This window comes from Panulirus ornatus, chromosome 19 (assembly GCF_036320965.1).
Source record: "Panulirus ornatus isolate Po-2019 chromosome 19, ASM3632096v1, whole genome shotgun sequence".
NCBI classification, from domain to species: domain Eukaryota; kingdom Metazoa; phylum Arthropoda; class Malacostraca; order Decapoda; family Palinuridae; genus Panulirus; species Panulirus ornatus.
The window spans coordinates 54448577-54462541 of record NC_092242.1 but is presented as its reverse complement, the minus strand read 5'-3'; the positions used below and the strand labels follow the sequence as shown (position 1 = coordinate 54462541).

General features: G+C 42.3%; 1 protein-coding gene across 1 annotated transcript in view; it reads right to left on the bottom strand.

Moving 5' to 3' along the window:
- Positions 1-13645, bottom strand: part of LOC139755704 (transient-receptor-potential-like protein) — a 32273-nt gene extending 18628 nt beyond the window's left edge. The window contains 2 exon segments of the mRNA XM_071674349.1: positions 825-930; positions 13487-13645. Of these exon segments, the coding sequence (XP_071530450.1) occupies positions 825-899 (75 nt within the window). The 5' untranslated portion in view covers positions 900-930; positions 13487-13645.
- Between the last annotated feature and the right edge of the window lie 320 nt (positions 13646-13965).

Here is a 13965-nt window from a genome sequence, read left to right as displayed (position 1 = left end):
TGCTAGATGTTAGGATTACTGTACCATTGGTAGATGCTAGGGATTACTATATCACTGGTGGATGTAGCGATTAGTGCCCGCTGGTGGATTCTGGCGATTAGTGTACCCACTGGTGGAGACTGAGATCACTGTGCCACTGATGGATGCTGGGGATTACTGTACCACTGGTAGATGCTGGGGATTACTGTACTCATTAGTAAATGCTGGGATTACTGTACCCATCAGTAAATGCTGGGGATTACTGTACCCACTGGCAGATGCCGAGAATGATTCCTCCTAGTAGATACTGGGGATTAGTGTTATACTGGTGGATGCTGGGATTACTGTACCCAGTCGTAGATGCTGGGGATTATATTACGACTGATGGAATCCTGGATAAAGATCGACCAATCATAGTCAACGTCGATTACAGTAAACAGATTAGTCAATCAGTGTTGCTAATACTAAGCTGTTATCTGTCGAGGTCAGATACTATGCGTCTCAGAGGTAGACTGACTAAAGGATACATGACGAAAGGTAGGAAGTCGAGTAATATCAGCTACATATGAACAGAAGCGTCTCAATATTCCATCCGAGATTCACCCCAAAATTATTTGTGACGTCATCAGTCTCTGCGCGATCAGAGGCAGCTGACGACATCCCTCTCGCCAGCAGCAACCAGTGATCGCTATGACGGGTGCTTCTTGGCCTGTGTTAACTAATGATAACCGGATATAAAGCCTTCAGCCCCCCCCCCCCCAAGAATCGAGCAATTGACTGCCATCAGCCCGCCAGAAGTCGACCAATGGACAAAGTGGAGACGGACCAGCTGGGCCTCAACCTACCTCCTCCATGTCAACATCCATATTCTCGTCCATGCTGTCACTGTTCTCCTTCTCGCTTTTCTCCTTCTTACACATGGTGATGGTTGGCAATGACTTATCAACCTCTCTGAAACAAATAAAAGATCAAATTTATTATCTACGAGTGTCTATATAAATACAATGGCAGACTATCTAATATATTCATAAATCAATGACACTATGGACTGTCAAATTAACATGTAGGCAGCGTGAGCTCGCGTGTATTATAATGTACTTATGAGATATACGTGTATATTTCTCTCTCTCTCTGCTTGTAAGTTGATATTAGTTTCTAAGTGCATGTTCGGAGGTGGTGGAAGGATGGAGTGTACATTGAATGTCTGGCGCCAGAGCATATGGGAGGGTGTCGTGTGTGCGAGGGCGTGCGCGAAACGGAGACGTGGAATATACATACATATGTATGTATATATATATATATATATATATATATATATATATATATATATATATATATATATATGCCTGTGCTTGTATACAAAATGATATAGAGAGGATTAGGAAATGTATTTGGGGAGTCGCGTGATAAATGCGAGAAAATTGTTGTGGGATTGTTAGGTGGCGAGCCAAGACTGGCACATCGCCTGAGGAATGGACACTTGATCTGTTGGGCTTCACCTCAGAGTTACCCGGTACAAGACCTCAGGTACCACACATTCCCTTGTCTTGAAGATGTATCGACACAATTTTGAGGCAATGAAAATCTGTTCTCGCTTAACCTAATCTAGCCAGAATGTCAAAGTCTCACAATGGTTTTATTTTCATGTGTTCCTCCAACGACTTAACATTGACTGTATGGCGAGATCGACAGTAAAAAGAGGGAATATGCTGCGCACCTGCTTCCTTAATACTCTTTGTCAAGGGCTACCTTTTTATCATGTGACCTCATCTTCACTTGATAAAAACCATACGTGTGCACAGGCGGCGTTACTCAAATAAATGAGCTATGATTCGTTGACATTATAGAAAAAAAGGGAGAAAAAGTGTAGTTAATCCGGTAAGAGTGCGGAAAGCTGGGCTGGCGTGGCGATGTCTGACGTAGACACGCGGAGGGAATCCAGTTAGCGAGAAGCCCCAAGCTGGCGTGACCTCTTATCTCCCACCCCCGCCCACTCTCATGAACCCCATCCCTGGCTTATACACCTCCACTTCCCTCTTGCTTAATTGGCTGACCTCCTCTATTTTTCTTCCTAGTAAGCACGGCTACCTGCCAGCCAAACAAAGTCGCGACTCAAAAAACAAAGCCATCTTGTGAAACGAACTCATATGGAACGTATCATATCTAATATTGCATTAAGATCCATGTGGGTTGCTTGGATGCGTTATTAGGTTAAACATACACGAAGATCAGATTTCCATATGGATATTTAGTTCCTTGCGTTTCTATAGTATATTTATCTACAAATTTATCCTATGTAGGAAAAGTTCCAGCAGTCATCGGGGACCCAATAATTAATCTGTACTCTGAGATTCTGAAAATAGATTTCTTTGTGTGTGTGTGTGTGTGTGTGTGTGTGTGTGTTTGCGCGCAAAGCTAGCTAAATTAAGTTTGGTCAGATTGGATTCTTTATTGTAACAAGCTATCCAACCTAAACAAACTTACTTAGCCCACCTTAACCCAACCTCAAACTAACCCAACTTAACCCACAATACCTTCACTAGATTATTTTGCTAGGTAAAATATCATTTCTCTTTTCGAACTTGAAATAGATTTTCTGATAACCGTAACAGCAACAACTTTTATAGGATAAGTTGATTTTTTTTTCTTTTTTTTTTTTCATACTATTCGCCATTTCCCGCGATAGCGAGGTAGCGTTAAGAACAGAGGACTGGGCCTTTGAGGGAATATCCTCACCTGGCCCTCTTCTCTGTTCCTTCTTTTGGAAAATTAAAAAAAAAAAAAAAAAAAAACGAGAGGGGAGGATTTCCAGCCCCCCGCTCCCTTCCCTTTTAGTCGCCTTCTACGACACGCAGGGAATACGTGGGAAGTATTCTTTCTCCCCTATCCCCAGGATAAGTTGATAGAAGTCACAAAAAGTGTGACCCCAAGGAACTAAATACCACATAACTGAATTACTATTTTCATATGGAGCTGCGAGTGATAACAGCATAGTGGTAGAGAAGGCTAGTGTTCATAGGCTAGTGTGTATTAGGCTTGTGTGTTAGGTACACTTATGTTACACTGGATGGTGTATTACGTAGGCTAGTGTGTAACGCAGGCTATTGTGTTACGTATGCTACTGTGTTACGAGTGGTATTATGTTATATTAAACTTCTGTGTTACGTTAAGCTTGTGGGTAATGTGGGCTTGTTTTACGTTAAGCTTGTGTTTTATGTACGCTAACGCATAACGTAGGCTAGTGTATACCGTAGGATGGTGTATGACTTTAGGCTTGTGTGGCTAAGTAAGCAACCATGTTTAAGTAAGCTAATGTGTTCCCTTGTATCTTATATTACTTTAAAGGGATGTACTGTGCTAACATTCACTGATAGTCAAAGAAGCAGTATCTTCTTTCGTAGCATTGCAGTATACTGCTATTAACGACCAATATTACTTGCTTTCCTCGTTCATATTCCCAAACTATGACCTTAACCAAAATATCACTTCATTCGGTCAAGTACCAATGCCTGACGTCCCCCGCCCTCCCGGACCCACAACAGCCTAGCCGGATACCCCTCAGGGGCTCTTGCACTCACGACATGTGTCAAGCAACAAGATCTGGTCATTTGTAAAGCCTGTTTCAAGACCACAAGCATATTTACATCTTATCAGGACGTAATTACTCTAATAACACTGAAATTAGATAATACATATTTTTATTTTGTCTGTGGGATATGACGTGAATCATGAAAATAATTTTACGTGTCAAGTAGGCATCATTAGCACCGAAATACAATCAAGATGAAATACGCAAAACACCACCAGACCCTGATTTCTTTATTTCTCTACACACGAGAAGCACGTGAGACTATATAATAGGTTTACAGTTCCATAACTATCTGTAAATACATTTTGTGGGAGAGCCCGCGTTCCTTTGGTGTCAGGAACGCCCAATAAGTCGAAAGTCTCAAGAAAAATACTGTGGAGGGAAGGAGGGATAAGGAGTCACTTGTGGGTTTGCCTCAGTGCTGTGGTGTTTGCCAGGGTTTCACACGAGGTGGATGGTGTACCACACCACCACCAGCTCCACATCATCCACACGAGGCTGATGGTCCACCACACCACCACCAGCTCCACATCATCCACCTGGTGTTCAGGAACACACCCCTGCCACACTGGCCATTATATTACGTATTTCAATCTTCTGGGAAGTACCTCCTGGGTTTTACTTTAGGTATGCACAAGTAAATTGGAAGTGATGGTGATGATTACCATCACTTATTCATTGTACACTAGTCTTTATCAGCTGTTCGTAGCTCATGAAACTTTTAAGAAATTATTATTTATTTTGATCAATTCGTTTTCTCTACGAAAACGGTGAAGAGTAATTCTCCTTCCTACAGCTTGGTAAAATTTACAGCCCAGATCTGCGCACTTCTTACTCTGTGCATTTGCCTTATGTATCAACTAAATACTACTACTATTATTCTAACAATTACAAACTTCTAATATATTTAATAATCATGAGCGATTAAAATGACAATGATCGTATGCTATAAAGAAACGAAAAATGTGGAAATGTAATCGGCGCTCATTTGCCAGAGATGTGGAAGTCATAGAAGCGGCGCGTGCTATCATATCGTAAATTTGAATGTGACGAGATTTTAGCTCATCTATTCAATAACGTAAGTGAAATTACACTGTTACTAACTGTTTCTGATATGTTACAGGTCGAACTTGGAACCCATTAAAAGTGGACAGTCAGCGAGTGGGCTAAGTTTGAGATAACGAGAAAAATGATAAACTTTTATAACATGCGGTACTCTAAATGATGACACAAATTAACACGTCGCCTTAGGGAAGAATCAGAGGATGGTGGACCGAATGGGACAGTCATTTATCCGTTTTATTATTTTCTCTTATACATATGGGGAGGAATCTTTACATTCGAGGGCCCACTAGCCCCTCGTAGCATTTTTCCCACATGGGACTTTAACTTCTCCATGCTACTCTGGATCCGAGCGTGGCTCGAATTATTTCACAAGTCCACAACTCTCTTGCTGAAAAAGAAAAAATTCCCTCGCATCACTGTATAATTTTCTTGCCTAACTTCCAGCTATGCCCTTTTGCTCCAGATTTTTCTCATACGCTAAAGAACTTATCAATATTAATTTCGTCATGGCTTCCTAAAAACTTAAATGTGTTGATTACGTCTCCTGTCATCCTTTCTTCCAGCGTAGACAGACAAAGCTTCCTTCGTCTTTTCGTGACTCCTTCCACATTATTCTAATAACATTATTCATCCGTTCATTTGGGCCCTTCCAGACTTTGGTCGCGATTCCTCAAGTCAGGAGCCTAAACTGTTGTGAAATGTACCAGTTTGGGTCGAACAAATGTCATGCATGTCTTTCTAAACATCTCATCGTCCATGTGCTTGAACATTTCAGAGTGTAGATCTCTACCACAGCGAGGCTTTTGTAACTCATTTGCTTCTTCAGATACAGTGATGAAACAGTTCCTCATAAGCATAATACTGCATTTTCCAGGGTTGAATGTCACTGCCCATATTCTCTGACCACTTTTGCATTCTGTCTAGTTCACCGCAACATTTTACTGTCCCTGTTAATTCATGTCTTCATAATTTTGGTACCACTAATAGACATATTCAAATATGACTCCTCTTCCTCGTTTGGCAAATAATTTCAAATGATAGGAAATATCAATGGCCCCAACACCGCGCCGTGAGGGATACCACTTGACTCTCTCGCCCAGTATGAAAACGTTCCCGACATGTGCTCTTTGTTCCTTCCTGGTAGTCTATTTAGGTAACCCCACTTCAACAGCAGCTTGGATGTCAAACTTCATCATCAATCTTCTATTGGAGATATATCAATGGTCCTCTGGCCATATAAGACAACATAGTCCATCTACAGCTTTTCAAAAGCTAGTACTTAATCTCCTTAAACAATCCAACAAATTCTTCATGCGAGATCTTTGAAGATCTGTGATGTTTTCCATATGGGATGTTCGTGCCGGACATGACACCCCTGTCTACTTCCCGAGTGCCTTTCTAGCATCTTGCAGACCATTCGTCCGTGATGCTGGCCTTTAGTTCAGTATTAAGCAACCTCATTTCTTTTAATACACTGGAAATATATTGGCTCCATTCCACTTTGCTGGAACCCTGGCCTCGCCTGGGTGGATGCTAAATATCCCCACCAGTGGTCAGACACGGTGCACCGCGCTTAAAAAAATCTATAGAGATGCTACCTGTGGTCCATGAGCTTTGTGCTAGTCCAGCTCTAGCAAGAGCCCCCTTTTCCTCCACCGGATTTCCTTTAATGTTTTCTAGGGTATCTACATTACATAACTGACTGGACGCAAAGCGACCTCGGAATCTAAAGACAGTACGATACTTCGTGTTCAACTCTTCACATGTCCTTGTTTGTCAATAACTGTTCAGCTTTTAGCTCCCGAATCTCATCATTCTACGGTTATACTGTTAATCAGTCAATTATAGATCATGAAACAGTTTTGGATGCTACTCCGAACTTATAATCTACGAGTCTTTCGTACCCCACTTGATCCTCCGTTCTTGGTAATAATTTCTAGCCCTCCTGTAGCTCTCTGATCCCTGTGTCTCGCGTAGCTATTCTACAGTGTGTGTGTGTGTGTGTGTAAACATGAAATTTTATATCCCTCCTAGTGTGACGGGTTCTAAGCCAGGATAACTATTCTGATATACTGACTATGTACGGAATCAATGATGTACTCTGCATAAATCAATGATATATCCACTTTAAGAAATACTATACAAAGGATTAAACGCGTTCTGAACTGTGTTTAAAACCGGACGATACACAGCGGATGAAGAGCAACATACGAACACATTTATGGCATGAACCGTACTATAAGAAGAGAGGAGAGTCCAAGACACGACTTACAAACCTCCGACTTTCTTTAAACAGTCTAACCATACCGATAAAATGATCAGCTTTTCTGAAACAAAGTGAAGCGTTTCAGTTAGGAAACATAATAGAAAACGAGCTAGAAAAATGCACCTACAGGAATGGAGTGGTGCATTAGTGTAACAAAGTAATTGCTGGGATAGCAAATGTAAAAACGTAAACTTCTTTCAAAGGCTGTAAAAGCAAAAAGTTAGAGATATCGGGCTACACGAGTTCAAAAACTTTCTATAATACATCCATGAATAATCACAAATACACAGCACGTATACACAAACATACGCAACACACACATAAGCTATCACACATACACACTACAAGTGAATCGACCGGGAACACCTGAATCTTCACGGAAGGAGTAAGGGAGCACAAGGGTATTAACGTTTACAATAGTTTTAGAAAACGTCAGCTGTCATAACCCACTTGGGGGAACTACAATACAATGAACGAATCATATACAGTAGCACAAGAGAGGAATACAGTTCTCCGAGAGATGCATCAAAGGCAGAATTACAGAGATTACAAGTTCCGTCCAACAGTACACAGGAAGAGAAATTCCAAGAATATGTGTGTGTGTGTGTGTGTGTGTGTGTGTGGTACAGCGTTTATAAGAGACGTCAGGAGATGGATACAATGTGGACGAAGTAAATAATAATTAGATGCTAATCAAATAATCATCAGGCGCAAATTGTCAGTTAAAGAACAATTACTGAGAAAGATCTCTTGAAACAGCAGAAGGAAATATGTGAAGAGCTAAAATGCATTACCCGGCAGCGATAACTAAATGGAATGGAAAGAGACCATGGAAAGCGTTTGCATCGTTAGATAGGGTATGATAAGCAGGCTCATGGAGCAGCTAAACCTATATATATATATATATATATATATATATATATATATATATATATATATATATATATATATATATATACCATGCATAACCCTGACATGTATCTCGATGCATGCATGTACCTAGGGAACGTGCAGAAGCATTCTTCAGACCACTTGAGGTGAGCAGTAACCAGTACAAGAAGGATCGATATTTAAGGGAGTGAAGGAAACCAAATATCGTGTTGAGTTTTAGTTAAGACGATGTGGCGAGAATTCTGTACAAGCTTCAGGTGTAATGTATCGGACAAGCTACATTTGCAATGGAGAAATCAACAAATTGCGAGGCACTACAGGCTCTGAAGGAGGAGGCGATGCGGACCAGAACTTCAGGATTCATCATTACGACACCTTAACAAGGCTAGGATGATGGTGAGCGGGGTCTGTATTCCTGAAGAAGCCTGAACTAGACCCATACATAAATATGTTTCCAGATGATGAGGCGAAAGCAATAAGGAATGTTCAGGAACAAGACTGCAGAAGAAAAACAGCTTTACCTGCTTTGGTTAGATCAATTTTTTTGTGAAATTCAACCCGGAATAAGATATACACAGAGCGATGCATTTTAGCGTCATGAGACACTACAGAAAACTTGTGAGGGGTGACTTTGACGCTGACACGATACACAACCTCTCACCCAAAACATCCCCATTACAGGAGTTGTAAACCACACAACTGTCGGTCAACATTACCTTCAAGCACAGAAAAAAAGTGAAATATTGACCACATACACAATAGATCCAAATCAGAATATCAATCGGCAGTTACATAGATCCTTTGAAAAGAACATACAGGTTTGCTACAGACGGTCTCACGACGGCAACAGACTGTACCTAAATCAAGGGAGCTGAGTATCCTTCGAATGGCAAGTGCAGCCTTGCCTACATTGGAAGGCAGAGTGACGAGCAGAGCATCAAAGCTTTTAAATCAGTCGGAACACGTCGTTATTGAGACGTTATTCGTACCAGGAGGGAACCTATGAACTTAGGGACATAACAGGCAACGAAGCAAGACAAGAGTGTTTGATGAATGCGACATGGTAAGTGGATAAATAATGAATGTAGATAATGTTTTAGAAAATAACATGACTTTCAGTTAAGTTGAAAATAAAGATCCCACAAGTGTAAATTTCCTTCCTGTAGATTAATAACAAGTAAAAAATAGAATGAAAATGTTATCAGGCACACACACATAACTTGTTCACCTTGGAAGAGAAAAGATTAAGGGGTGACCTGATTTCAACCATTGAAACATCGACAACGTGGACATTACACAGTTTCTCGAGATATGTAGATACAGAGGAACCACAGGACAAGACGTGAAGTTAAGCAAGACACTTGTTAAAAAAAAAATGGTATAAAGAAGTACTTTTACAGTACAAGGATGGTGGATGAATGAAGGAGAATGAGCACATGGTTAAGGGAAAAACAGAATATATAAATTTCATAAGTTGCTCGAAAGTTGAGAATGTACAAGAGATGGGGCCCCACAAGGGTAGAACTCCCTCCTCGTACAGTACACACAAGTAACTAAGAGAGAGAGAGAGAGAGAGAGAGAGAGAGAGAGAGAGAGAGAGAGAGAGAGAGAGAGAGAGAGGAACATAATGCGATCGACATATGGGAGACACTACAGCCAGCCAACATTCACACGGTATAAGAGAGCAAGAAAAAAAAAAGAAGCCCGGTAAGATAAGACAGGAGCAGCACAGAAACTTTGAGAAGAATATTATGGACGAGGCAGGAGTTAATCCAATACTTTTCCATGAATTCATTAGGAGTCATTTGTCGGTTGAAGGGCAGACGCTAAGATTAAAGGATTCATTCGCATGGTAGAATTATAGAGGACGATGTAAGAATATACAGGAAACTGATTATAATTCAAAAAGAAATAAGCTACAAGAATCTGTGCAAGAGAGGGTCTTGGAGGTCGACATTGTACCTAACCTGTACCCAGAGATTCACCTACAGATACCAGTCACTGAAAACAAATTGTTCAATGACAAATCTTACGATCGACCTTAAGTGCAGGCTTAGATGAGGAAATTGCATACAAGGCCATAACTGGAAAATACTTGGGAATTACACATGAAGAAACACAGAACTAATACAGAAGGTACAGAGGAGGGCAAGAAAGAATCAGGTACTAGAACCAAGAAAGCTATAAACTTACCCACCCTGAAAAGGAGATACCTAAGGGGTGACTTGGCCACATCTTTGAGCTACCTAAACCACGCTAATGATGTCCACAGTCAATAGTTTGGCGGGAAATTCATAGGCAAACGAACTAGAGGCCATAGCATAAAACGAGCGGTGGATGAATGGAATAAACTGCGTTATGAAACTGTTGAATGTTGGCGGTATAAAAGTTTATAAAGTCGTAGGATGATAATGAATAGTCAAGGGATGGCGTCTTAAGCGTCTAAAACTCCCTCCCGTATCATACAAAGAAGTAAATACACACTCCCTCCCTATACGGCGAACGAGTAATGATAAACACACACACACACACACACACGCGCAGATGACATATGTGAGGACAAGAATACAAAATTTCAAGTTGTATTGATAGTCAAGGGTCCAGAGTCTCTGCAGAGGAAACAAGGAAGGAAGATATTGGCCGAAATATTGAAATGAAATAGTGGAAGTGAGGAGGTTCATGTAATGAGTTGGTTCATGAAGAGGGTATAGAACGGCACGTACTTCATGACCACACAGCATCTCACCAGTTGCATTCAGAGGGTACGTAGAGCCCTCTGTCAATTGACTTGTCCCTCAACCCTACTATACCGAATAACCTTGCTCTTATTCACATTTACTCTCAGCTTTCTTCTTTCACACACTTTACCAAATTCAGTCACCAGTTTCTGCAGTTTCTCACACGAATCAGCCACCAGTGCTGTATCATCAGCGAACAACAACTGACTCACTTCCCAAGCTCTCAACGGGACTTGAGAGAGCGGAAGAGAGCCAACGTCGTATCACGTTTCAGAAGAGGTGACGGAGAAATATCAGTGTACTATCAGGCGAGTATCACTAACTGCAAGAGAAAATAATCCAGTGAATTAACTTACTGCCACAAGTTACCTATCTGGGAGACAGTATACATAAAGATCTTGCGTGACACATCTGCTGGAATCTTAGGCGAGATTAAGATACTTCCTCAACAAACGCGACTGGTGCGCGCTCGGTACATTCTTGGACTGCTAAAGGCCTTTGATAGTGTCCCTCATAAACTGAAGACGAAGCTAAAGTCCAACCTGAGGGCAGAGGAGAGCTGCTTTAATGGGCTAACAGCTACCAAATTGGGAGGAAAGAGAACATACGTTTTGCGAGGGTACAACTAGGGTCCCTCCAGGCTCGGCACTGGAACCATGACTACTTCTAACATTCTAAAGTGATTTGATAAACGATATGGATTAGCCCCTCAACTGTCTGCTGTTGATGCGAGGCAACAGGGACGACGAAATGTAGCAAGAGACCCTAACGAGATGCAGCAGTGGACAAACGCATGGTGAATGATTTAACCCTTGGCAATACAATTTTGACTGAAAGGAAGGGATTTAAACAGACTAAGCGGCGAGCAGCTTATCCGAGGAAGTCGATTACAAGAGCCGTACTTTGAACGAGACCTAGGAGCAGACGCCATACACGTCTTTACCTCCAGATCAAGTGAAAAGGATCGTGAGGAGGTAGGTCTCCCTGAATTCTGTCTGGTGTGCGTCAAACCTGTCTTCAAGTACAGAGACCGAGATACTGGCAAAATCATACACTACGTACACTTGTCCTGATGCCTCATCTGAGGAGGCACATAAAGTGTGCAGAGGCATGCAGCAAGAATGGTATCAGCCCTGTGTGGAATGACTTACTAGGAGATGAGGAGCAACACTCAATTCATCTACACTGGAAAAAAGAATAACTTTATGTCCATTCCTAAGAGGCCATGACGACGTTCACCAAGAAACGTTCTTTTGATAGTAGAGAGACTCCAGAACAAGAGGCTACAAATCGGTCAAGCGAAACATGTGTATGGAAAAATGCCAGGAAACATTTCTTTAGCAACGAAGTTGTGGAGTCTTGGTACAAGCTAAGGCAAGAGAAGGGAAATGCAACTACCATTCCGAAAATAAGAAATGTACATGAAGTAGATGAGAGGCGGAGCTTCAAGAGTGATAGGCTCTCTCTTCGTATACACAACAAATAGGCAATATCAGATACAAACATTCTTCACGTTCACCATCATTATTGCTTTATCTTTAAAGATCAATCTATCACTTGGCAAGGTACTCAAATGTGACGTTGTCTGGTGTGCTGACACTACGCCTCTATGATGCACACGTTCCTCTGGAGGTTCTCATCTGGAGTGTTGCAAAGGAAACCCCTTTCTTCAGGCAGGTGCCAGGCGATCACCAGAGCCACCATCAGCCTCACCTGAACACCCAGCATCACCAGCAGCCACCTCATCTTAGGCCCATCATCAGCCTCACTTACCGTTGCCGCCGCCACCAGCTTCACCTGACCCAACACTGGACACTGGCATTACTCATGACTGAACAGCCGCCTACAGTATGAACACTCGCTCGCACACAGACGATACACAGATAAGAATAGCAACTAACATAGGTACACACACATATACTTTCATAGGAAAAAAGAAATAAGTAGAAACTTTGGCTTTCGTTCAACGCTGACATGAAAACACGTACACATCCCCCTAACTTATTCAGCTTCGTACACATAATGCAGAACAGACATCCCTCAACTGGTCTTACAATAGGAAGGCCCACTGAGAAGACATATACATATTTACATACCCACAATTATGAACAGGCATTCATTTACAAAGATTTAATAGCCCCAGAAATGGGGCAACATTTTCTTTCAATTCTGTGTTTCGACAAAGCAATATTCCGTTATTTTTACAGTTGACATCCCACAGAACAGATCGATTTTAGAGTTGCATCGATGACCCTGAACTTGCTCCAACACCGGAAGAACCCAGCGATCTCCCCACCAACCCACAACCTGCCCCCTCTGGTTGCATGCCTGTTCTTCCGACTTTGATAAAGGTAGGCTAAACCCAAAACACCGAATTCCCACGTATTCCCAAAAGATGGTGATGGAGAAGGTGGGGGAATGCCGCAGAAACGAGTGATTTGCCCGAGAAATTAGGGGGGGGGGCCAAGATCGTTCGAATCACATCAAATGCCATCGGAAAGACACATCGCTCACCTCAAGATCATTGTGGGGCGGCAACTGTACAATGATCCAATATCACTTCGAGTCGCACATACAAACAACACGGTCTCTCGTATCCTGTGACGAACGTTCCAGCAGCAGGAATCTCACGAGCGCTGACCCGTGTCCACACGAGAGACGCACCTCATCAACAGGTGTTGCAGGGGGAACTCACCTCCACACCAGCAAGTGTTCCACTCTACTAGTAATAAGTGTCGCCCCCGAAAAAGAGTGATCAACCTAACTAGTTTCCCAGGGGTAGGATAACCGTATGTTCCAGGAGGCGACTCGTCAAACCAAAAGGATCTGTGGTATTGAAAGCATCATGTAATCCAGGAACTGGCTCAACAGGTCAGTTAATGTTCGAACTGTAACAGTAACGTGTTCCAGGAGTAGTGAGAGCAGCAGTAACAAGTAGTATTCCAGAAGTTAACTCACCAAGAATTAGAGTGGATCAAGAGATGAGCCCAGACGCCAGTCCAGATCCAGAAACCTGCTATAGGCCTGCTGGAACCTGGAAGTTATGCCTGCGTGTAACCAGTTGTGGAGGGCTGGATTCACTAAGGCATGGTACAGACAGACTAGCGTCTCCAGGCCCTCCCTCACGTTATATAGCGCCTTCCAGGGGCTTCCTTCATCCCCTTAGCCAACAGCGCCTGGAAGCCGCACTCGAGGTCGACGCATCACCAAGGGCTCCGGCAACACCATAAAGGGAGATCTTGCACTCGCCTCTAAGGGCTGAGAAGCGGCTAGTGATAGTTCTGACCGGAACGGATTGAAGACGCTGACACAAATGGAGGTCAGTAAAGTTACCCAAAGAAAGAGAGTCGTATACAACATGAGAGCCAAGGAAATCGTGCGGGAAGACAAATATGGACAAATCCTGTCGAACACCGACGACTTGGAATGTTTTTTTC